Below are 24,046 nucleotides of genomic sequence, written 5' to 3' on the forward strand. Positions count from 1 at the left end.
TTGTCCTATCATTACCTTTTCATTTAAGGAGCTTCCTATTTTTTGTCTGCTTTTGCGATGGACCATTCCAGGTTACAACATATTTCTGTCACGCCGCTTGCCCTTCACACCACTTTTGTAAACCAGATAATCACTAACAGTATTCACACATTTTACACCTGCCAAACCGCACTCGCTACTGGCCTGCAAGTAGTGCCTTTACCAACGAGGTTGGAGCCTGGCACAATCATTCCTTTGTGTCGTCAAGGGTGCTTTTCACGGTTATCCTTTTCGCCGTGTTAACGGCAAAGGGGCAAAAATTCATAACTGAACAAATCAGACTATAATAATAAATGCACCATATACCAGACAGATAACTAAATTAGACTCTTTTTAATCGTACGGAATAACGGAGGTGGTCTGCCCGCCCCTCCCAGACGAGTAGCTGCCAACGTCTTGGCCTGCGTTTGCCTGAGGAGTTGCTTCTCAACGACCCCCGACTGTGAAATGATCACACCGCCATCAAAACATAACCGGGGGGAGCGATATCCCTGCCGATGACTCGCCAATGTCTAACGGCGCGTTTACCTTAAACCTCAGCGAAGGGTAATTGGAGGGATGCTGTTACAAATCACAAGTTTAGAGATGCCTGTTAAGATGCTTGCTGTTCTGGCATGCAACACAAGCTGATGACTAAACAAGACTGCAACATAATATATGGGAATATTCTAAAAACCTATATATTACAGCTAGAATCTGGGAAGATTTGACTGATGCCATCACTAAAGGAAACATACTACGCCCATAGTACAGGGACTTGAATGATGGCATCTCTCACTTGGATGCGCAGTGCAATATGACTGAATCATTTTCACGGCAACCTGAATTAGGAAGTAATTGCAGGTTAAACTCAGATGAACACAAAACGAGGCCTCCTGGAAAGTTCCAGCGCAACTGAATCCCAAAGGTCGTTTGTAACCACCAAAGTTGTGTTCTGTTTAATGGCCATGAAGTAAATTCACAATGAAAGTCATTCCAATCATGTAATGGTGTTAGTCTTTGCAGTAAGACTACAACAAATACATAGTAATCTTTTATAATCCCATAAATCCCACAAAGTTATTTTATTGTTACTGCCCAATGCAAGTTATTTCCAAAATTGGGATGGTTATCATCTGGATTGTTAGGGGTCTTCATCTGACACTCATTTGATCTGATGAGTACACATTGCAAACTTCAGTAGCAGTTTGAAAGCCTGTTATTCAGCATTCTGTTTTTACTTCACATGCTCTTAATTATATCATCTCATAATCTATTATCTTCGTCTACTTACTATATTTAGCAAAGTGGCAAAACCTTTCCTGATAAAAAAAACACGTCAGATTAAAAAGGCTTTTTTTTCTTATATAGAAAATGCCCCTTTAAGGTTTGCCTAATTTACATAGGTCGTCATTGGTGCTTTCACATCCTCCTTGGGCTATTAAAACACTTGTTCGGAGGAGAAGGGGGGGTTACAAAGGCTCTCTGTGAGCTTGAGCTCCCCGCCCCCTTGTAGTCTGCAGAGTGTCATTAAGTATACAAATAAAGTGCTCAGCTGTGGAGATATATACAGTATTAAAAAAGAAAGGAATCTTGATGACACCTGAGATCTTGATCTTTCATGTTCGCAAGCGGAATCTCCTGATATATAAATAGTTTTTCATGAGTGGCTTCCTTCTGAAAACAAATACACGCACCACTAAATAATCACTTCTTGACTGTCACTGCATTAACTCATTCATGTCTACAAGATTTAGAGTTTTTTGTCTGATATACCATGCCTTTTCAAATTTAAAACAACATATGTATAAGAATTTGTGATGAAAAAATGATAGTATGAAGTGAATAGAGGTAAAATGTCACAGAACATGCTCAGGAAGGTGTATGGATCACCATCCAAGTGGCCTCAAAATTTAAATGCAGGCCCACAACAGTGTTGAGTTGAGTGTTGATACAAACAAACACACACACACACACACACACTCTCACACACACACACACACACACACACACACACACACACACACACACACACACACACACACACACACACACACACACACACACACACACACACACACACACACACACACACACACACACACACATCCACACACTAATGTCCGCGTAGCCAACAAAAGCAAACTATTAAGTTACACAGCACGTACCATTATAGCGCAGGGAGATCTGCCAACACTCTCAATGCCCCATTTTCCTTTAAAAGTTCAGTTCCAAAAAAAAGTGAGAGAGGGAGGATGACTTGCTCTCTTGGCTGTTGCCGGAAGCCTCCACACACACACACACGCACACAGACACACACACACACGCTCCTCAAAACAGAGCTTCAGACACTCCAAAAGTGAGTCCACTGTGCGAGATAGCAGCAAAAAGACGACCAGGCTAATTTTTTCCCCCTCTCTTGTTTTCTTCCTTCCGAGGTTTTAACGGCGCTCGGCCATGCTGCCAGACTGCCAGACTGCCAGGCTGCCAGGCGTCCGTCTACGCCAAAAGTGCCGTTGTGCGTCCGTCCTTCTGCGACCAAAGTTCTCCTGCAGATCGTCCTTCTTCTGCGCACTCCGAGCACGCGAAAAAAAGTGGAAGAATACAACGAGGACGGTACGCACAGTAAGTCAGTGTCCCTTTGTGTGTACTTAAAAAAATACTAAGTGTTGGACGCTTCGTTCGTCGTTCGCTCGATCTGTTTTAGACTCGCACCTCTCTCTCTCTCTCTCTCTCTCGCTCTCTCTCTCTCTCTCTCTCTCGCTCACTCGCTCTTTCGCTCTCTATCTCTCGCTCTCTCTCTGTCTCTCTCTCTCTGTCCCCCTCTCTCTCCCTCTCTTTCCCTCTCTTTCCCTCTCTTTCCCTCTTTCCCTCTCTCCCTCACTAACTCTCACTCTCTCACCCTCTCTCGCCCCCTCACTCTCTCGCTCACGGCCACCGAATCCCAATTTAATGCGTAAAAATGAAGACGGGTGCGGAAAATGGGATCGCTCCACTCGTCTGTGTGAGAAACTAAACCGAAACGAGCAAACACAAGCATGTACATGCAAAAACCTTGGTTTCGATTCACGAGCAAGAGCCCAAAATGTCCTTATAGTTTAAATAAGTTACTACTGTTTTATAATTTTATAATCGAGCTATTTAAAGACAAATAAGATAATATTCCCCGTTCATTTGGTAAAAAACAAACTTTTACAAAGTTTAAAAGGCAATAAATCATAAGAATATTTATTATTAACCTTTTGTCTGCCATTGGAAACGATGTGTCCAATTTATTTCACCTGGCTAGACAACCTTTAAATTCTTAAGTTGCCAAGCAACAATCCACTTAAGTGGGATGGCTGGCAGCGTTGTTTTGCTGCCAAAGTCCGTCAAAACGTATTGGACGTCAACTGCCGTCAATAGCAACCCAACACGAGTGTCCTATCAAGCTTTAAGTGGGCGACAAAGGTAATGAGGAGGATTGAATTATTAATAAACACCGTGCGGAGTTTGCGTAGCGGCTACGGCCAGCAGCTGCGGATTTAGGAGCATTAAGAGCACCGGCGGGGATTATAGTCTGCCTCAAACATGCGTGGGTGCTTGTGCGCATGCGTGCGTGTGTGAGTATGGAGCGCAGAAAACCGAAAGTGCGCATCTACAAAGTTGTACTTAAATGTGCGCGTCGAGTTCATTTGAGTGGTGAAATTCAATTAAATAAGACATTGGATGTGTTCTAAAGTTTGGGGTCCATCCTTTAGCATTATGAACAAGTCGGTTTGTGTATTTTCATTGAAAACATAATTGGACAGAGATCGCAATATTTAACAGAAGTCATTGTGATGCTAATAATATGATTTTGAACAAAATATGTCTTGTAAGTGGGTTTCTTATAAGGAGCATGCAAAGAATTCATGACCAAGATTTATTTTCCTGAAATGATAAGAAAGTTACTTATCGTGTCAAACCCCAAATGAATTTATATAATAAATACATCAAAACGTAATAAGATAGAAAGTGCTGCAAATGTGTTGGAAATATAAATATGCTTTAGCAGTCTAAAGGGTTAAATCTTGCACAAATAATGAATTGCGCGAGTTTGTGTGTGTGTGTGTGTGTGTGTGTGTGTGTGTGTGTGTGTGTGTGTGTGTGTGTGTGTGTGTGTGTGTCGTTATCCGTTTTATTTCAAGATGGCATTCCTGCAATATGACGGTTCATCAATAATTCATCGATGACCTCCTCTCACATTTGGCCACGTCAATTATTTATCGTCTAATCGAATTTGTGTTTTAAAGGGGTGTCCTAATTTGTATTAATCAGGTTTAAATTATATAAATCCACCAGGATGACAAGTGAGGACCCCCACCCATCTCCAAAAAGCCACACACAGGAATGTTTGATGGCAATATTTAAACAAACAAAAACAACTTCAACTGCTCAGTGTGATAATACAAATGAAATAAAAATAAAAATAAGAATCACTGATGGTGAAAGTACATTGAAATGTCTGCATTGTGGAATTGACCCAATTTCAGAAAAAATCTTTTAAATGTAATACTTCATTCTAAAATCATCACTAAATAATGAATACAATCATGTTTTGTTCTATTCATTTTAGTCTGTGTAAGATTTTGTTTCCCAAAAATTTGGCTGTTTTATCAATAACAATATTTAGTATATTAAACATGAGATTTATTAACATCTACAATATATACTAGGTGGTCTGTGAATACACTAAAGGAATACTGTTTATTTATTGGTCTTCCATGCCAATTGAATTGAAATGATCTCTTAAAGTAATAATTACTAGTTTCATCAGAATTTAAATATGGGCTTAATATTAATTATAACAACAAATAATGCATCATTTTAAAACTCTTGCAGATATAGCAATAGTGAGACCTGCTCCACAGCATTGGCCTATTTGGAGAATTTCCAGTTTATTTGGTACAGGGCATAATTGAGGGGTCTGCCAAATTGCCTGTATTCTCAATAAATATACATAATTAAAATCAAAATCTTTTTGTTAAAACAAAATATTTCTATTGGTCATATTTTTATTATTTGCTTCAAATTCTTCTGAGGATTTCATCAAAAAGGCCCAAAGCATTCCAAGCCTGTTTTTCCAATTTAATGTAGTATTTTTCATCTTGCCCAAAAAATTAAAAAAATTAAAATCACTAATATATTTATATAATTGATGACCTAGAGTCAATGTACTGTATAGTTTATTATAATTCAGACTGTAACAGTGTTAAGTATATTCACTGCAGGTTCTTTTTCCATAGAAAATTGTGAAATTTATAATACTGGCTATATTAAAATATATAAATGCTCCATATACATGGCTATGAAATATTTCATTATAAAGAGAAGTATGTCAAACCCTATCCTTACAAGCAAAGACTGAAATACTGAAATTTTGAGGACACACATCCAACAAATGTGGTTGAAGTCGTAATGGATGCTGTCACGCTCACTATAGGATGCCATATGTTTATCAGCACTTGACCTCGTTTCTTTTCGTTTATTTACTACTTAGTGTCTCTCGGCTTTGTGCAGAAACACAAATGCTTGATGACCGTGTAGAAAGGAAAAAAAACAGGCCTGCCTGCCTCTTTTGAAAGCATAACAAGGACAAAAAGATTGAAGTCTTAAAAAGTTTCAGAAGTGAAAAGTGAGCCAACAGACTGTCTGTCTGTCTGACAAGCACACATGAAACTGAACGCTGAAATTGAAGAAAGGCCAAAACAGGCAAACTTGCAATACTGCATCGATAATTTCAAGTACAAAAGCAATATTTTTCAGATCGTGTAGACCAGTGGTTCTTAACCTGGGTTTGATCGAACCCTGGGGGTTCGGTGAGTCGGTCTCAGGGGTTCAGTGGGGCATCGACTCATCATCTCAATACACTATAACATGCCCCGCTTGACGATTACTGGTAGCAGATAATCACGTGATATTGGTTGGTCAATCATTGGTGCAATGGAGTTCATATATTTTGTATTTGAGAAGAATCATATTTTATTTTTAACTAAAGCAGGGTTCAACAAGGTTAAGAACCACTGGTGTAAACATTTGCCAATACACAATGCACATGTTCAGCTTTTAAAATAACAAAATAGCATCATCAGAGATTTGAAACTGCCTCTTGAATAAATAAATATTAACAATTATGATTTAAACATTATCTTCGGAAAATTCACAATAAAAAAAGACTTCAAATTAAAGTCCACTATTGTGCATCGCTAAGAAGATTTAAGCTTTAATGATTCAATAAAACGTGGATTTTTAGCTTGTTTAATAATATTTAGGGGAGTTTATTATCATGTACAAATTCAAAATATAATGTAAGTAATGCTAAACAGAGTGACCTACAATAATACGCATACATTTTAGGAATAAAACTGCCACCTTGTTGAGTAAGGCCTACTAGTATACTGTAATTTGTGTTGGTACATTGGTTCTTGAGAGTATTTTATCCACACAATTCCCTTTTCATATACAAAATGCTCTGATTTTTACTAATTCACTACCCCACACACACACACACACACACACATACACACACACACATACACACACACACATACACACACACACACATACACACACACACACACACACACACACACACACACACACACAAACACACAGGCAAACATATATGCATACATCTAATGTTATGTTTTAAAAAAGTGTATTTCAGCATTGAAGGGGTACATTTTATTCATGGAATTAAAGCCAAACCTAAATTATCCACCTACACAAAATCAAAAATCTGCTAGTATTACACACCGTTTAATCACAGTCAGCAGTAAACTTCAATTAATAATGACCATTTCCTTAAATCAGAAATATATATTTGCAAAAATTAAAATACAATTGCAATATTAATTTTACCTGCATGGTAATTGTATTTTTTTTTCTCCTGATCATATTTGCTTTAACAGATATATTGAACACAATGTTGTTCTTTGGGCTTCTGTAACATCTAGAACAAATACTCATTACGATTAATAATTCCCTTAAAAAAAACAGTACAAAAAGGTATAAGAATAAATCCATTACTTTTGCCTTTTAAAACTAAAAATATTAAAATACGTATGTACAATATCTTATATATTTTTAAAACTAGTGCCCAGTTTTGAAAGATGCAAAGGAATTAGAATTTGTAAGCTTAAGAAAACTATAAAACATGTATTTAAGATATGTGAAATATTACAGAATGTCAATTTGTTTATGTATTTTTATGAGTAACTAACTGTCATGACAACAATGCAAAGACAAGCATTACCTCTTTGCAGTGGCTTTTCTACACTTAAATAGCTTCAATGTTCTGGTTAAAAAGTAACTTCTAATAAAAAAAATATTGTATTATAAAAAAACAACATTCTATTTTAAATTTGTTCAAGCAAAATGTATATAAAGATCATTGTGTTCTGGTTCTTTAATGATTAATGATATTTATGTATCATTAGAGAGTTGCAGTACCTCAGTAACATTCTACAATAGTGCAAAATTTAAGAATGGAATAAGCCTACGTATAGAATACGTTACTTTCCATTAGAAATGATAAATTGGGCTCTACAAAATCAGTTGATTCCTTTTTCTGCAAATCTTTCCTGGGATGTTTTCGCCTCCAAGTGAGGAGTGCAGCAAGGGAGACAAGAGTAGGAAACAAACAAGGCCCTTTTTTGTTTTAGCAGGAGGGAGTTGGGCACAGTGCACAAGTGTTGTCTAGCATCACAAATGTAGAAACGTTGGCCTGGATGAACCTCTGCACGTGTGCCCACCACCACTCTAATAGGGAAGCTACAAAGTTGCAAGAAGTCACTACAAGAAGGAAATGGGGTGAGGAAAGGAACAGGAATATATATAAGGAAGTGCGGATGGAAGGTTGATGTGTAAATTGCTATTGCTGAGTGCTGCGGTGATAGAAAGAGAGAGGGAAGGGTGGGGGCAACTAAGTGTTCTTTGGAAGGCTGAGGAATGCTCGACCCTGGCAAAGTGGAATGGGATGGAGGGTGCCCTTTCTTTTTTACACCCACGCTGTTGCCAGCCTATCACATTCCCACTCCACACTTTTGGAGAGGTTAGCACTCGGAAGCCACTATTGGTTGGGTTTCCGCAGGAGCTTGTTCACACACGCACACATTGGTTATGTAGGCATGTTTCTGAAATAAGCTTCACATTTTTTTTTGTCTAGCCACTTCAGTTTGGAATACTTTTTCTTTTATTAGTCTCATTTCATTGGCTGCGTGTATGCCCGTAAAAGATTGGAGCCAAGTCGTACGATCTATTTTTTTCTCAACAGATATGCAAATTTAAAAGAATCAATTAGTACTTTTTGATGCCCATCCCAACTGTAAAGTAAAAAATCAAGTGTAATGTCGCCTGTGCTATGGGTGTTGTGTAACTTTAGTATCAGTGAATGCCGAAATTGCGCAACAGAAGTGGTTTCATACCTGACGTAAACGCATTCACTTTTTTCTAACAGTTGGCTTGAAGACTGTAGGAGCAAAGTAACTACTTTGAAGTCAGCGTAGTGGAAACCAATGTTCTCATTTGCCAGTGTTAAAATAAAATACACTACATATACCATTCAAAAGTTTGGTACACTTAAACAATTTTATTTTTTCTGTATAAACACACACTGATTTAATTAAATGAAGAACAAAATGAAGTATAGTCTGAACATTGACAAGGTTGGCAATAATGATTTTCATTTGAAATCATTAATCTACATGCTTTGCTTTGGACAACAAATGTTCCATTTGCAGCAAGTACTGCAGCATTGCAAACCTTTGACGTTGTAGCTGTTCATTTGTTGAAGTAATCTGAAGAAATTTCACCCCACGCTTCGGGAAGCCCCTTCCATAAATCAGACTGGCTTGATGGGAACTTCTTGCATAGAATACAGCCTAAATTCTCACACAACAACTCAATGGGGTTGGGATCTTGTGCCTCCATTAAAAACAGAATACTACTGTACCAGCTACCACGCCATGCGATTGAGAGAACTTTGTTAGAAGCAATTTCATCCTATATGAGCCATGGCATCCCTCAAAATAATACAAACACTGTTTAGGGATCAGGCACCTGGAATTTTACCTGTAATGGAGTGTGCAAAGTCACCAAATTTCAAAACAAATGAACTATTGTCAGAGCTCCTTAACCATACGGGCCGAAAATGCCCACATAACCAATTCAACTTATACGAGAGACTTCTGAAAGAGTGTCAAAATGTGTTCAGATTATCTAAAAAAATCTACAGTTGGAATGCCAAAGGTTTGCAATGCTGCAAAATGAGCATTCACGTCCTATAACTTAAACTATTGGTCATATAATTATCCCACTATGAAAAAGCATGATAAAAGAAAGCTTTTGGCATTGTGCTCTACAACACATTTGCATATAAACTTGCTCTATTTGTGAAAACGCCCAGGAAACTCTATTATTATAACAACTACGCAGATATGTAGACTTTTTCTATGGATTTCCCCCAGTGATCAATCATGGACAATTAAATGAAAACTTCAGAAAGATTTTTACTCAATGGGTCGGACAGCTCTTTTGATTTTTTTTTTTAATGAGGCAATGTAATGTTGTTTTTTCAGTCTTATGAAAGGAGGTGTTTACCTCGAACAACCAGTTCAACTTCTTTGAGTGTATCAAACTTCAAACTAAACACTTGGCTGTAACTTAAAAAGTCACAAGAATGAAAGTTAATATATATATTTTATGAAAACGTGCCAATGAATTATACAATTGGGACGCTATATCTTTGTTCTAGTTTTATATTCATCAACTGACAAACAGTAACGCTGAAGTCCATAATATTATATTTATGTAGCTAACATGACCCAAAATATGGGTCTTTGAAGATTAAAGTCCACCACATTGTGTGATAAAATAAAATGATTTCCAGGAGTCTAATTAAAAAAATGTGTCATCAATGTGTCAAAAAATCAATGTGTCAAAAAATCATCATGACCTTAGTCTATCAACATAAAACAATCCAAAACTGGAATAAATATGACAACAACTAACGATGGCATGGCGTAGAGGTAATTTATCCCATTAAAGAAACCCACTATTTTGACCTAATGCAACTAATGCTTATTTTTAAAAATGTATTTAATTTAACAAACAAAGGAGTACTATTGAAATGTCATGGTTCTACTGCCTAACATGGAGAAAGCAGGGTCAATTTTGAGCACAGCCGTTGGCTGCCAAACGGCTGCTTGCCCAGTGGAATTAAACCTCTATCATTCAAGGACACAGTGAGCCACGCTTGGTTGTTCAAAGTGTATTTGTCGTTTTTTTGTGCCGTAAACGGTTAGCAAACGTCACCCGAAGCTGTGCGGGTCACTTAAACGGGCCTAAACGTCGGCTGTGTCCTCAAAGTGTCAAGCCAGCATCAGCACCAGTTTTGGGCGGGACGGGTCAGTCTCAAAGTTGGGAGGAGTTACTCTAATGTTTGTGGAGGAGGGCGAGCAAATGTGTGTGTGTGTGTGTGTGTGAGTTGTGTTTTTTTTTTTCTTGCCCCAGGAGAAAAGAGGAGTCCTAATCTGTTTTCCTGGCTCTAGTTTAAAGGGAGAGCAAGACACACTAGAGGCTCTCTCTGATCCGCTGCCCCATCCGTCCCTCACTTTGTCTCTTTCCTCCATCACCACTTTGGTCTGTCTATCTGTCTATCTGTCTGCCCGTCTATCTGTCTGTCTGTCTGCTTCTCCCGGGCCCCCCGTCCCTATGCTCTCTCATCTGTTGTGTTGGCCCGTTCTAGTCTTTGTGTGACGAACGCCTCCCAAACTCCCTCCTCGTCCCTAGATAGCGCCTAAGAGCTCTGATTCCACTTAATCACTCCGTTTTTTATTAGTTTTTCCTCGCAGGGTATTTTGTGTTCTGAGTTGCGTTTATCTATTATGCTGTTTCAGATTTATCGCTTTAGGAGGCAGACTGTGCAGCAAGCTACTCGCCAATACGCGACACGATGCTGTGATCTCCATGCGTCTGCCCCTCTTTATGCCTGTCTGCTTTCTTTCTTTCAAAATTAAACGAGCAAACACGAGTCGCTCCTCTCACCACTATTTTCCATCCCAAGTTGATTTTCTTTTATCAAAATCTGACTTGAGATTTTCATCCTCGTTTATTTAGCATGGCGTATGACAGCAGATAGAAGGCGGAGAGCGCCATCATTTTTCTGGCACGCTGCTCAACACTTGCATCCATCTGTCCTTGAGTTTTGCACACCTCGCTGTTGTACTTTTTCCAAAATTTCAACATCCAATTTAAAGACAAAAGCAAGCCAACTATTAACCCTTTCTAAGGCTCTAGATAAGCATGGTGGAGCTGGTGGGGTGTTAGTCGTTTATTACTGAAATCAGCAGTGGCGTCTTTGAGTTGATTACCACGATTTTGTTATCTTAAAGAGACGACAAAAAGCTGGAATAACAGGCCTTCCTGTGGTAGACAGTTGGTCACAGAATTAACGTCTAAAATAGTACTCGCATTGATAAAATGTTTGATCTAATGTCAGACTGGCATTTCCTTGAAGTTCTGGCTTTGCGAGACTGATGCACAACTTGCAAATTATTTTATTTATGTATATTTTTAATGTATTATAAAAGATCAGTGTCATTTTATTTTATAGTATTTTGAATGTCATGTGCTTCCTTAGTATAAAAAATGAAGGGCTTCTTAATAAATAAAAAGCTGTTTTAAAATAAAAAGTACATTTATTTTGAAGCATTCTTCAGATATACAAATTCATTTTAAATTAATTTACTAAGTGTTAAAAAAAGTATTTTTTTCAGCATTTCAAAGCATGATGGTATTTAATAAATCAATTAATTTCCCTCACTTTGGTCATCAATTCATAATCTCTGCAGGTTGAAATGTTCATCTAAATAAAGTGTCTATAAATTGGCACTCACAACAAATGTTGGTTTCTCTGCAGTATAATTTGCTGTATTTTTTTTAAATAAATAAAATTTCAGTGCATGCAAAAAGTTTAATTTAATATAATTCCCCATAACATTTGATCTAACACTGGTTACAGGCACATTTGTGTTCAATTCCAAGTGCAGTGCTTCACATAACGCGGTGCCTCCTTCCAACACTAAAACAAAAAAAGACCAGACAAAAGAATGGTGATGCCTGAAAAGCGCTTGTGCTTGATGAGCCGTATTCGATGAGGCATTTCGATGATTCCCGGGCATTCAACAAACGAGCTCTGAATCAAACACGGACTTCAAATTGCATTCATGTCTTCATGATGGACTTATTTTTAACACAAATTAAACTCTATTGCCAGGACCTGTTTGAAATTAAGGAAATTAACTCACCCAGTTTTGTGTTAACACTACACAGTTCTGGAAAAAAAATAGCATGAAGCTTTTACAAAATTATTATTATTAATTTGAAGTAATTATGCCAATTTTTGAGCTGCCATTTTAGAGAAGTGCCAATTTACAACCCGATCCACTTTAATATTTTAATCTATTATTTGTTGTCAGTGTTCTTGGACAACAAGATATTTTCTCCAGTTTGGCAGTGTAATTAAGAACATGTTCTCAATTGTCTTACCTGGTTAAATGGGGAATAATATAAAGAAAATAGGGCTGTTTCTGTGAATAGTTTGATGTTTAGTACAATAAGTCAAATCCAATGCATAGTAAAAAAAATACGATCAAAAACTGTACTTTAGGTGATGATACCCTGTTTTGAATTGAAAATAGTTGGGCTCCACAAAATAAAATTTTAAACAGAGCTTGCTAGTTGAATCCTGTTTTTATTATTATAATTTTTGTATTTTTCTCTTTTTAAAAGGTGTAATTTTGATGCATCTCTGGCCGGTTTCTGCCTGTTAACATGCTTGTAAATTCTTTGGAGCATCTTAGTAACTGTGGCCCCTTGTTTATAATACATTATCATTCATTATTTGGGAAGTACTGGCAATGCTTGAGGCCAGTTGTAGTCCTCACCTCAGCATTTCAAACTGTTCTTTTCGTCGTTATGCGGAAACACAGCTCGCGTATGCCAAACAATGTTCCTAAAATGGCGGCGCACCATGCCCGGCCTCCATTTTGTTCCATCGCTGGAATGGAATGGAGTTTGGATCCGGCATCTGACTTTTTGGATGAGTGACTGCATTTGAAAATACCCCACTCCACGTGCCCCCTGTTACTATGCTACCCTCTCCATCCCATTGGTCGCCTGGAGTGTTGATCGCCAATCGAAGGGTGGCCAATTGCTTCGGCATCCCTCCCTTTTTTCGAATTGCTTCCAGGGGGCATCCCGTGACCAGGAAATGTAGAGAAGGAGGAGGAGGAGGCTGTGTTGGATCGATCGTAGCAATGTCACTACTAAATTCAAGAGGTAAACAATGCCAAACAAACGTCGAGATGAATCCATCGCTTAAAATGTCCAAATTCTGAGCCAATAATGGAAAAAGGATAGCAAAACTATCATTGGTAATGTAATTCGAACGGGGAAAATAAAGACCCAAACAAAATGGCCCAAATGAATATTCATGACATTGTCCCTCCCCTCCCTTCTTTCTTCTCCTGCTGCTCCTCACTTCCTCTCTCCTCCATTGGGTGGCAACACTTGGTCGGGCACATGGTGAGACAGCTGTTGCAGGGCAACTTGGGCATCTGCGCTGCTAAGCGGAGAAGACGACATCATGTGGGTGCATGTAGTATGTGTTGGGGGATGGTTGTTGAGTGAGGGGGCTTCAGACTGCATCAAGAATGGTTATGCTATCCTCGACCTCATCTGACCTCTGTCAATTTCGACATACAGAGCCTTGAACGGGTTCTAAACAAAAAATTGGATTCATCTATATATATATTTATTGGACTGTTTATGTATGTATTGGTAAGATGCCCATATGATTATATTATATGGTGTACTATGGTGCTTTTTTCCAGTTTGGTGATTGGAAAAAAAGATATTTTCAAAAGTATTAGACGACATTACTAAAGTTCCATCTAAAGGTGAGTTTAAATTTGTCATGTTTACTTAACTTGTCACATTTACAATGTTTATAAGTTCATATACTATAAGAGTATTTGCTGACAAGAGTGTATAGTCATTTTCAGTATACCCCAATTTTGGGACTTTTGAAGAAAATACTTCAATATTTCGCTTTTTTTTTGCATGTATTATAGCAGATGAATATGGAAGCCTGTGGCATTTTCTCTTTCCTGATGAAGTCTTGCATATTTGGAAGCGCTGACAGCAACACTCGCTGGCTGCTGACAAATATATTGCTGCCTGAAGGTGGTTGTGTCACTGTCACACCTAAAATATACGAGAGGTGTTCTATCATGTATCATAAAATATGCTGTTGGGGATTATACTTTCTTGCTTAGGGATCTTTAGAAATGAACAAATAAATGTAATAATAATTAGATTACACTCATCTAAAAAGTTTGAGACCTGCGCCAAAATAAGACAATTGTCATTTAGTTTCTTTTTTGTACTTTTTTACATTAGAATAAACACCGTTTTTGTCAGAATTCATTACCATATATAACCCAAAATTGGGTAAAATACATAAGAAAATAATAGGCAGTTGCCTTTGCTTGGGTTTTAGACGCTTCTTCTACTTTACTAATACTTTAATTCCTTTTGGAAATTTGGTTGAGGGGAATACTTTTTTTTTTTTTTTTTAACTCTGAGTGGTTTAACGACTACATTTTTGTGTATCAAGGAACAGCTAAGTTCAACGATGAGGAGACATAAATCATGACTTAAGAGTAAATAAAGCAGCCTCTGCCCCACCAAGCTAAAACTTATACTATATAACAACAACAAGTATTGTGCGCCCCCATCGGTGGTGGGTGCTCACACCTCAGTGCTTCCTCACACACACCTTAATTCATTCACAGCCTTCTCCACCCTCTGCATTTTCGGGCATTTTCCCAGGGTTATTATCCCGCGCCAGGTGCCCGAGCCCCCCTCACCCATCCATCTCCTCCACTCTATCCCTTGCCATTTCTGTCCCCCTCAAAGCGCCAACACAGCCCCACCTCGTGGTGCCAAGGTGGGCAGCCTCTGCCTTGGCTTTGCCGAGGCCTTCTGGTGCCCCAGATAGCTGTGACAGTGTGTGTGTGTGTGTGTGTGTGTGTGTGTCTGTGGACATGTGTGTGTTTGCGAACGCTGGTCCAGCTTGGAACAGGCCAAGCCAGCCCTTTAAACTGTGTCGAGGCTCCAGATGCTCGGAGAGACTTGGATTAACACAGGCGTTTGTATGCAGACACACATGCACAAACACACACGTTTCACCCGAATATTGTGTCATGCCTCATGTTTCCTAACCATGTAAGGTGTCCCGTCACAAAGTGTGAAACTGAGGGTGAAGAAATGCAAGGGGAGAAAAAAAGCCAACAAGCTTCAGTCTATCGAACATGGCATTATCAAATTTCTGGATCACAAAAATAAGGCAGAGAACAAAGGTTTTTTTACGGATACAAAAACAATGATGCCAATGTGTTCGGTACAAATTTGGACTAAAACTTCAGGGAATGGAACCTAGGAGGGATCACACACACACACACACATGCCACTTTCCTCAGGGTACGAATATCCAGTAATACATATACACACGGTTGCTAATCTTAGTACACATCTCGGTCCACAAAATGCATGGATTTAACACAACCAAGTTTTCAGTGCTTTATTACAGACCTGCACCATGGTCAAATTGTCAATTAATGTCTCAAGACCAACTTTTTCTGGACACGTTTCACTCGCCCCACAATGGTCATAATACTTATAACACACATTGATGCTCCATACTCTGGTTAATGGCCGCTAATAACTAAAATTGAATTTTGAAAAATGTCTTAGTATTTAACAATGGCCTGCTGTTGACAATAATAGATTTTATTCAAACACGGTGTAAATGTCTCTCTGAGTCATATTGGACGTCTGGTGCTGTCAGTGGCAGCCAAAAAGTCAAATGAGTGCCCTATAAAAGATTTAATAAGCGCAGATTGCCACCAAATCAACAAACTGGTGGTTCATCAATCTTGTTTGGATTTGTATCAAGCTAAAATTCAATTACATTTTATTTAATAGGGGAGAGGAGAGACTGCAGACATCTACCAAGTTGTAAAAACAAGTATTTATTTCACTATCCATTTTTCAGGTCCATATTCTTTTTTCTTAACTAGGAAAAATACTTCACTTTGAGTGTTTGATAGAAGTTATTTGGAGTCTGAACTCTCATGAATGTACAAATTAAATTCCTGGAACTGCAACTTCATTCGGATGCCCATTTAAAAGTTATTTTTCTTCTGTTAGCGTGACTGAGCATATACTTTTTGCATAATCCTGCTCACAAACAGGTAAACAGCAACATTCAATGGAGCACAGACCTCCTCCAAGGCCAAACACCTGTCCTGTGTTGGGCAGGGGTTCGTAGTCACCAGGCCGTTACGCATTTGATAGCATGCCACACAGGATGAAAAAAAACTTTTTCCATTCTAATTTTATGTGGTTCTATCCATCTATTAGTGACTACTATAAAATAACTGCATCCATCCACATTTTGCATTTTAATCAAAATTTGATGAGGTAATCAATGATAATTTAATAAAACAGTGCCAGGAGGAGTGACTGCTATAATAACTAATTTATTTCATTCACCAATTTCTGAATTTTTGATATTTCTGTGAACATAATCTGTGATTTCTTCTTCTACGCCGCGTTATGGGAGAATAATTTTCACTTTTGGGCTCATTAGAACTATGCGTTTAGTCGGGCCGGTGGGCAGAAATAGGAGTTGGCGTCAAGAATAAATAACTAAAATCACATTGATAAAAAAAATAAAAAAATAAATAAGAAATTGCTTTCCTGGAGGATTTGGCGACGGAAATAGGACGTGAATGATAACGCTGGGAGCCCCCCACACCACCCCCTCTCATTGCAAACCAGCAAAGGCAACAGACTGCTAATTATACAAGCACGCAAGCATGTGTCCAAGTGTGTGAAAAAGAGAAAGAAAGTCTTCTCATGCTCTTTCTCCCTCTCTTGCTTGCTGGGAGTACTTGTGGTGCCAGTTATAGAGTGTTTGCCATAGCAGGGAGCTGCCTTGGCACGGTGCCCTAATATAGGCGAATTAAAAAGCACTAGACAGGCCCTTTTGTGGCACAGTGCGCCCGCTTTAATCTCCCCACGCCTCGGTAGGCACCCACAACACCAGGAGTGGGCACCGTGCCCACATGACCCCAGGCAATATGGAAATTGCCACCAAAAAACCTCACTAAGCGCCGAGCTCTGTCCCAGGCGGAGAGTGTACCTAGGCAATGCGGACATGGGCACCACGGCAACACCCCAAATGTTCTGTATGATTAATAACATGGATCATGAACATGATAACTGCACCCGAAACATGAACACAACTACACCGCTCAGTGCCCCCACAACAGATTACATGTAAGACATTAGCCCATTTACTTTGGAAGTACAATTTAAAACATATTTTTATAGACACATTAAACATACAGGAAAATGCTTTGCAACAAAAACCTATTACTACCTCATTTCAATTTGAAATAATTGTAAAATACTAAATTCTTGAGATAGTGTTTTTATTTTCTAATAAAACAAGTAGAAATTGAGATTTTTTTTAACTAAAAAAGAAGAAAAACATTTGTTATGAGGACTTGGTATCCCCAAGTTCAATTTACATGCAAAAATGTGATCCTGGCATCCCTACAATTAGGTCTACGAAATATTATTTTTGACAATGGGTTGCCGTCATGAGAATTTTCAATCAACGCAACATTCCAAAAGACTTCAAACCTGGCAACAGCCTGTGAGAAAGAAGTACTTGTCAAATATAAGATACCCCATACACAGAAAAGCAATCTGGTGTCCATAGCCAAATAGAGTGAGGAATGCACACATACTATTTATTATTGGGGAACTGAAGCGACCACTGAGCAGGCCCGCAACATACAGGCTACCGCATCAGGACAAGAGTCAGCTACACCTCAAAGAGTACGACCGCTCTTTTGAGGATGAAAATGTACAAATCCTCTACAGAGAAGACAGATGGTTTGAAAGTGACGCGAGTTGGAAAGACCAGCTTTAAACAGTGAACAAGGTTTAAGACACCACTCATCTGCCGTCCTTTAGTCCATTCCAAAGAAATGACTTGATTTTTTTCCTCTAACAATTAACAAAAAGCACATATCTTTATTTGGCAGTGGAGGCAGCTCCGCTACCACTTTACAACTGAATGGAATACTAATGAACGAGTTTCCACCAAACGACTCCCATTGACGGTTAATGGCCTCTTAATGAATGCCGTTATGCCTTCCCAAATAATGATACCATCCGTGGCTGGAGGTATCTCCAATTTAAAGGCAAAATATCCAAGAGAAACAAATTTGAGAAGAAAATAGCCTGACTATCTATGATCAATATACAGAATACTGAACGGTAACCCGTTTGGGGGCACACAGTTAGGCCCATCCAAAGTTGCTGTTTTGTGCACTCTGCTGTCAAGAGGTCATTCATCAGCACTAATGAAACTGGCATAGCTTGACACTGTCTCCCTGGGCAGCGCCACTGGTGCTGCAAGCGTACTCCAAGAAAAAATGGATTCATTTCATTAGAGATACTCAATCATGCACACACAGAAACAAGCCTAAGACAGGCTTACAGATAAAAACAAGTTAAAACTTGCAGGTTATATTCATGCTCTATATTATTCCTTCATTCATTTTTCCATACTGCTCATACTCACAATGATCCGTGAGGGTGCTGGAGCCTATCCCAGTCAATTATGAGCACCAGGTGTGGGACACCTTGAGTAGGTGGTCAGCCAATCACAGCGCATAATGAGATGGACAACCATTCATACATGCACTCATACTTGGGGGTAATTTAGAGTGTTGAATCAGTTTAGCATGCATGGTTTGGGGATGTTGGAGTATCCAGAGAAAACCCACACAAGCCAGGGAAGGTCATAGGTCACACACAGAGAGACAGACAACCACGGCCACCAAGTGGGAATCAAACCCAGACACTACACTACAGCAGAACATTGGGTGGCCACTCTTCCTGAGATATTGGGCTAACACTTTAGAATGCAAAGTACTAAGCGTAATGGGTTTGGACGAACTTTTTTTTTTTATTCACAAAAAGGCACCATTAGAAAGCTGCTTCCCAATGTTTTCTTCCTTAAAACAAAGATGCAATTTTGGCGGCGAGACAGGAAGCACGCTGCCTTTCCACAGTTTCCCTCCTGTTTTGCTCCCCTTGTCCACTTGTCTCCCCATTGGTTTCACTTAATAAGCTTCAAAGGTTTCTGGGCAACTTCAAAAAGCGCACACACAAACAAAAAAAGTTACCATGGCATTTTTTTGGCACTAAGCCTTGCTGAGGATATGGGGTTGCCATGACATCCATGGGCATCCCATAAAACATACAATTGTTGTGTGTGTGTGTGTGTAGGGGGGTGTTGATTGTGTATGTTGGACATCGTATGCCAACTTTGGCTAAACATTCAGACACAGTTGGCGTACCCACCCACAGTAACAAATCAGTAAGTTTTACTATGTGGTCCAACCAACAACACACTTGGCACCATTATAAAAAAAATACATTATATAAGAAATATCTAAATGTTATGTTTTGTCACAGTTAATCAATTGATTGACCACCAAATATTCATTCTATGCAGTCCAATTCATGGATAAATATTTTTAAAATCGACCAACTATTTAGATGCAACTTTAACTTGATTTCAATTCCAATATTCTTGCTTGAAAAGTGGTATTTGGTGTTTAATAAAAATAAAATGATTGCACAGATCTGTTTTTGTTTGATTAAAGATGATCAATATTTTTGCCCATTTTCTGAATAACTACAGGCCGAATCTGAAATTGAATCAAAATCATTATATTATACAAAGTAATCTGCATTTTCTTTTTTAAATGCAATTGAAACTTTAGTAGTGTTTTTTATTCAAAATAATATTGCTCTATATTAAGTTGTACAAAAAACAGGTGTGCACAACTCATTCACATCAAATGTGATACATATTTATTATTATTTTTTTTTGACTAATGAAAAGTACCAAATGAAAACAATAATCTGTTTTATTAACAGTAAATAGAGAAAAACTTATTTTGTAATAAAATTTAACACTGAATATTTTATCTGTTCAAATATCAACAGAATTATCAATGAAAAAATACCATTGTGATGCTTCTTATAATTGGAGCTAGATTTATGTGGCTGTAGAGTAAAAACAGAACAATCCAAGCAATTAAATTGGATTATAGTTCACTCTCAAAATAAACAGAATGGCGTGCCATTTGTGCAATAACAATGCATTTGTTTGAATTGAACACACCTCAAATTCAAAGTGCTATGCTTAAAATTTGGACCCACATTTTCCTGTAATCGTTTTATGTTGGCGTCTTTTACTATGTGTCTGCGTGTTTGATTTTTTTTCCAAAGATCAATCAAAACTATATTAAGACTTTCGTGCAACTGTAAAGAACAAAGCTGTTCTATTTTTAAATGTGACAACCAACTTTGCATTTTCGTAATTTTAGTTTCATAACTGTTCTCTGCATATTTATGTTATACAAGCACAGTAATAATTTGAAGTTATTTCTTGCATATTTTTTTAATAATTTTTTGTGTTTTTTCTAATGTTGTCCCATACGACATAGATGAAGCAGTTTGTCATTTATTATACTATAGTTTGTGTTATGTACCATCATTTGTATGCATTTACATTTTTTTAGATTGATAGTATTGATAAAGGGAGACATTCAAGTAATACATTGACTTTTAAAAACGCTCACTCTGTGATTATGTTGAATTTATGTTGAATTAACAACAGTTATAAAGAAAGGGATAACACTGGAAATTCCAAATGACAGCATGCAGACAATTAATGTAGTGTGAAAAGCTTATAGCAGCCTCCAGTGGTAGTTTGTTATGATGGCGACATTCCCTATGCTAAGGTGAGCCCAATTAAATAGTTTGTATGAACATTTGTTGTTGTTGTTTGTGGAAAAATTGGAAAAAAATGCATATGTTTATAAATCTGTTTCCCTATTGGTCAGGCACATGAGTCATAATGCAGGAATTTAAATTTCCACATAAAGTGAAGGCCCAAATAAAAAATTAGAAACTATTGTGCATCTTTCTTTGAGTACATGTAATGGCGGTTACATTCGCTGACCATCTCGATGACACTTTGTGAGGCCACGTGATCTTTCCGAGCTAGCAAACTGGAATGCAAATCCTCCGGGACCTGACCAAAATGTGCCTGAATGGCCAAAACGCAAGCCACAGTCCAGTGTGGCTTTACTGAATCAGCCAGCATTATATACACACAAACAGAGAGCTCTTGCATTAGTCTCCCAGGTAACCAAAACGAATAAATGAGGATGCCAAATTTTGAGTAAACTTTTTGTGCTATTTTCCCTCAAAATTGGAAAGTGTGATTGGTCCCCAAGCTGCAACATTGATGTGTTTTTCCTCAGTCCATATGCAATGTGAGGCCATATCATTTGCCTCCCTCGGCTTGAGAGCACATACTGTAAATTTAATGGTTCTTATTATTACCCAGTTTAACTGCTGGGAGCATGCACAATAAAATTGCTGTTTTTGTGTTCATTTGTTTATACTTGCCCGAGGAACTTTACCACTTCACAAGCCAAGAGCACAAGGGGAGGTAAACAAATTTTGCTTTCTCGTTCCTTTATAGCCAATGTAGACTTAGGTTAATGATGACAGTGTTCCCAAAGTGGAATTTGGACTTTGAACTTGGCTGGGAGTTCCTAAGTCCCAAAATTGCAGAAAATGTCATATTATTAAAACTAGAGGAGCACTCTGAGATTGCAGACCTCCACCACCTATGCAGCCAAATTCAATTTGGCGTTTTCAGATGTGACCTCATGACCCCCAAATTAATCACCTCTTCTCTTTCATATCGCAAATGCATTTTGCCAGTTTGAAAAGAATCCCTTATTTGGTTCTTGAATTTTCTTGAACACAAGTTTATGGACTTTTACCCTCATTGATCAAGGACAATCTTTCTTGAGTGTGCATAACATAATTTTAGGCTGTTAACCTTATATACGTTTACTTAGCTGACCACTCGCAATTCTTCCACATTTGTTATTCATTTTAATGACTTAATAAATGTCTCATCTTTGTCGCATACATGGCAAAATTGGTGTACTTTTATCATTTTTAAAGGTCTTAAGCAAGTCCCATTAAACATTGTATGCTAATTCAAGGAAAACTATCTCCATACTTGGGAGAAATCCAAGTTATGAATCCACTTCTGGAACAAATTTTGTAAGTAGGTAAGTTTTTTCCCTCCACAAGTTTTAGTAATACTATTACTTTTTATTTATATTAATTTTTAGATATATTATAAAGACTTGCTGAATCACTAACATGTTTAGCATCAGCACACTAAAGCTTACGGGATATTTTTGTTGTTGTGTTTTAGGAATTAGGTTGATGCTTTTTTCTAGGTATTTTTTTCACAATTAGCAATGTGGCCTTTCTGCCCTCTGTGTTGTCTTAGTGAAACAATGGCGGGCAAATCTTGCAATCTCCTTAATGTTTTCTAATCTAATGAGAGCAGCGAGGATATTAAGCAGATTGTAGGGAATTTACGGTCTACCAACTACTTCAACATTTTGAAGCTTTCTTAACAACCCCCCCCCCCCCCCCCCCCCAAAAAAAATCTTTTTTTTCCCCCACTCTGATCCTATCGGCCTGCTTGCGCAGATTATGATTTGGCACGAAAAAGAGAAGTAATTAAATCATGCTGCCGCTGCAAGGATGCTTTCTGCTGAGATTGGGAGGCGGACATGTGTGTTATATTGTGCTAGAGAATAAAAAAAATGGCATGATAACAAGCCAAGTTAATAAAGGGAAACAATTAGGACATAAAAACCTTGATTTGGCCCAAAGATTTTAATGCTTGTCGATGTTAATGAAATCCCATTGACTATCTGCTTCATACACACAGACACACACACAAATACACAGAGACACAAATTATCATGGTCTCATTGCTTCCCTCAGGCTCTCCTGACAGGTGTGGCTCCCACACACAGACACACACAGATAAACATTCAAAACACACACATGCGCACAAACTAGGCCCTACGGGGTATTCTTGCTATCCCGTGACTGCACAATGAACACTTTGTACCCTCTCCCGCCTCTACGCCCTTTACCATCAACCCCTTCAGTTTCCAGCACATCCCTCCTTTAAATGGGAGATTATGCAAATGAGCTTACACCGCCACCGTTCCTCCAACAAACACACACATAGAAGTGATGTGCATTCAATCTATGGGAGCCGCTTCATGAATCTGTGTTCACAAGACCAAAAAGTCTTCTTTAATAGACACCAGGTGTTGAATGTTTGTCTCATCAATAAATGCATTCATTAATAATTTAATGAACCGCTTTGCAACTTTTTAAAAATGGTGTCTGAAGAAAAATTTATTAAATAATGAAATATTTGTTCTCTGAGGATGTTTAGCATTTTATTCTTCTTAAATATAAAGAAATCTATGATGGAAGACAATTTCCATTCCCTATTGTCCCTATAGTCCATTTATTTAGATATTTTTTCACTAAATTCATTTGATTTGCTTGAGAGACAAGATATTCATGTTCTATTCATTTATATTCATTTAGACAATAATGTGAACAACTCCATCTACCTTCGAGTGTGAAGCTGTAATAGAGAAAATGCAGCATATGAGCACATGGCTCAATTCTCACAGATATTTTTCATAAAATTAGACAATACTACAGAACTAAAACAACAACAAACAGCAGAGTGGAAAGGGTTTTAAGCACCTGGGTCCCTAAAAGTTGGAAATTGTAGATGGGTCCTTAGACAGTACTATTATTTTACCCTTTGGGGCTACCCTATTAAGGATCAGCAACAACACTACGACTTAAGACAAGTACGACTCACTGTATTTATCAAGTTTGAAAAATAAAGTTAGGAAAACGCAAGTTAAAC

General features: G+C 38.1%; 1 protein-coding gene and 1 long non-coding RNA gene across 17 annotated transcripts in view; one reads left to right on the forward strand and one right to left on the reverse strand.

Moving 5' to 3' along the window:
* Nucleotides 1-24,046, reverse strand: part of LOC144198378 (nuclear factor 1 X-type-like) — a 131,058-nt gene that overhangs the window by 100,522 nt on the left and 6,490 nt on the right. For 3 of the 13 annotated variants that reach the window (XM_077719363.1, XM_077719354.1, XM_077719360.1), the window contains exon 1: nucleotides 2,187-2,822. The exons of 1 other annotated variant lie outside the window; for it this stretch is intronic. In XM_077719363.1, coding sequence (XP_077575489.1) covers nucleotides 2,187-2,189 — 3 coding nt within the window. In that variant the 5' untranslated portion in view covers nucleotides 2,190-2,822. Of the gene's footprint in view, nucleotides 1-2,186; nucleotides 2,827-24,046 lie in introns of those variants that run through there. 9 more of the 13 variants (XM_077719359.1, XM_077719351.1, XM_077719350.1 and 6 more) reach the window with 7 other exon arrangements.
* LOC144198382 (uncharacterized) lies at nucleotides 2,268-21,088 on the forward strand. Of its 4 annotated transcripts, XR_013326702.1 has the most exons (4): nucleotides 2,268-2,377; nucleotides 2,457-2,643; nucleotides 13,292-13,380; nucleotides 13,636-21,088. It is a non-coding gene; the product is annotated as an uncharacterized LOC144198382 (long non-coding RNA). The 4 variants fall into 4 exon arrangements; XR_013326701.1 differs by lacking the exon at nucleotides 13,636-21,088 and having other exon boundaries at nucleotides 13,292-13,621; XR_013326704.1 differs by lacking the exons at nucleotides 13,292-13,380; nucleotides 13,636-21,088 and adding an exon at nucleotides 12,062-13,275.

The sequence above is a fragment of the Stigmatopora nigra genome, chromosome 6, assembly GCF_051989575.1.
Source record: "Stigmatopora nigra isolate UIUO_SnigA chromosome 6, RoL_Snig_1.1, whole genome shotgun sequence".
NCBI classification, from domain to species: Eukaryota; Metazoa; Chordata; class Actinopteri; order Syngnathiformes; family Syngnathidae; genus Stigmatopora; species Stigmatopora nigra.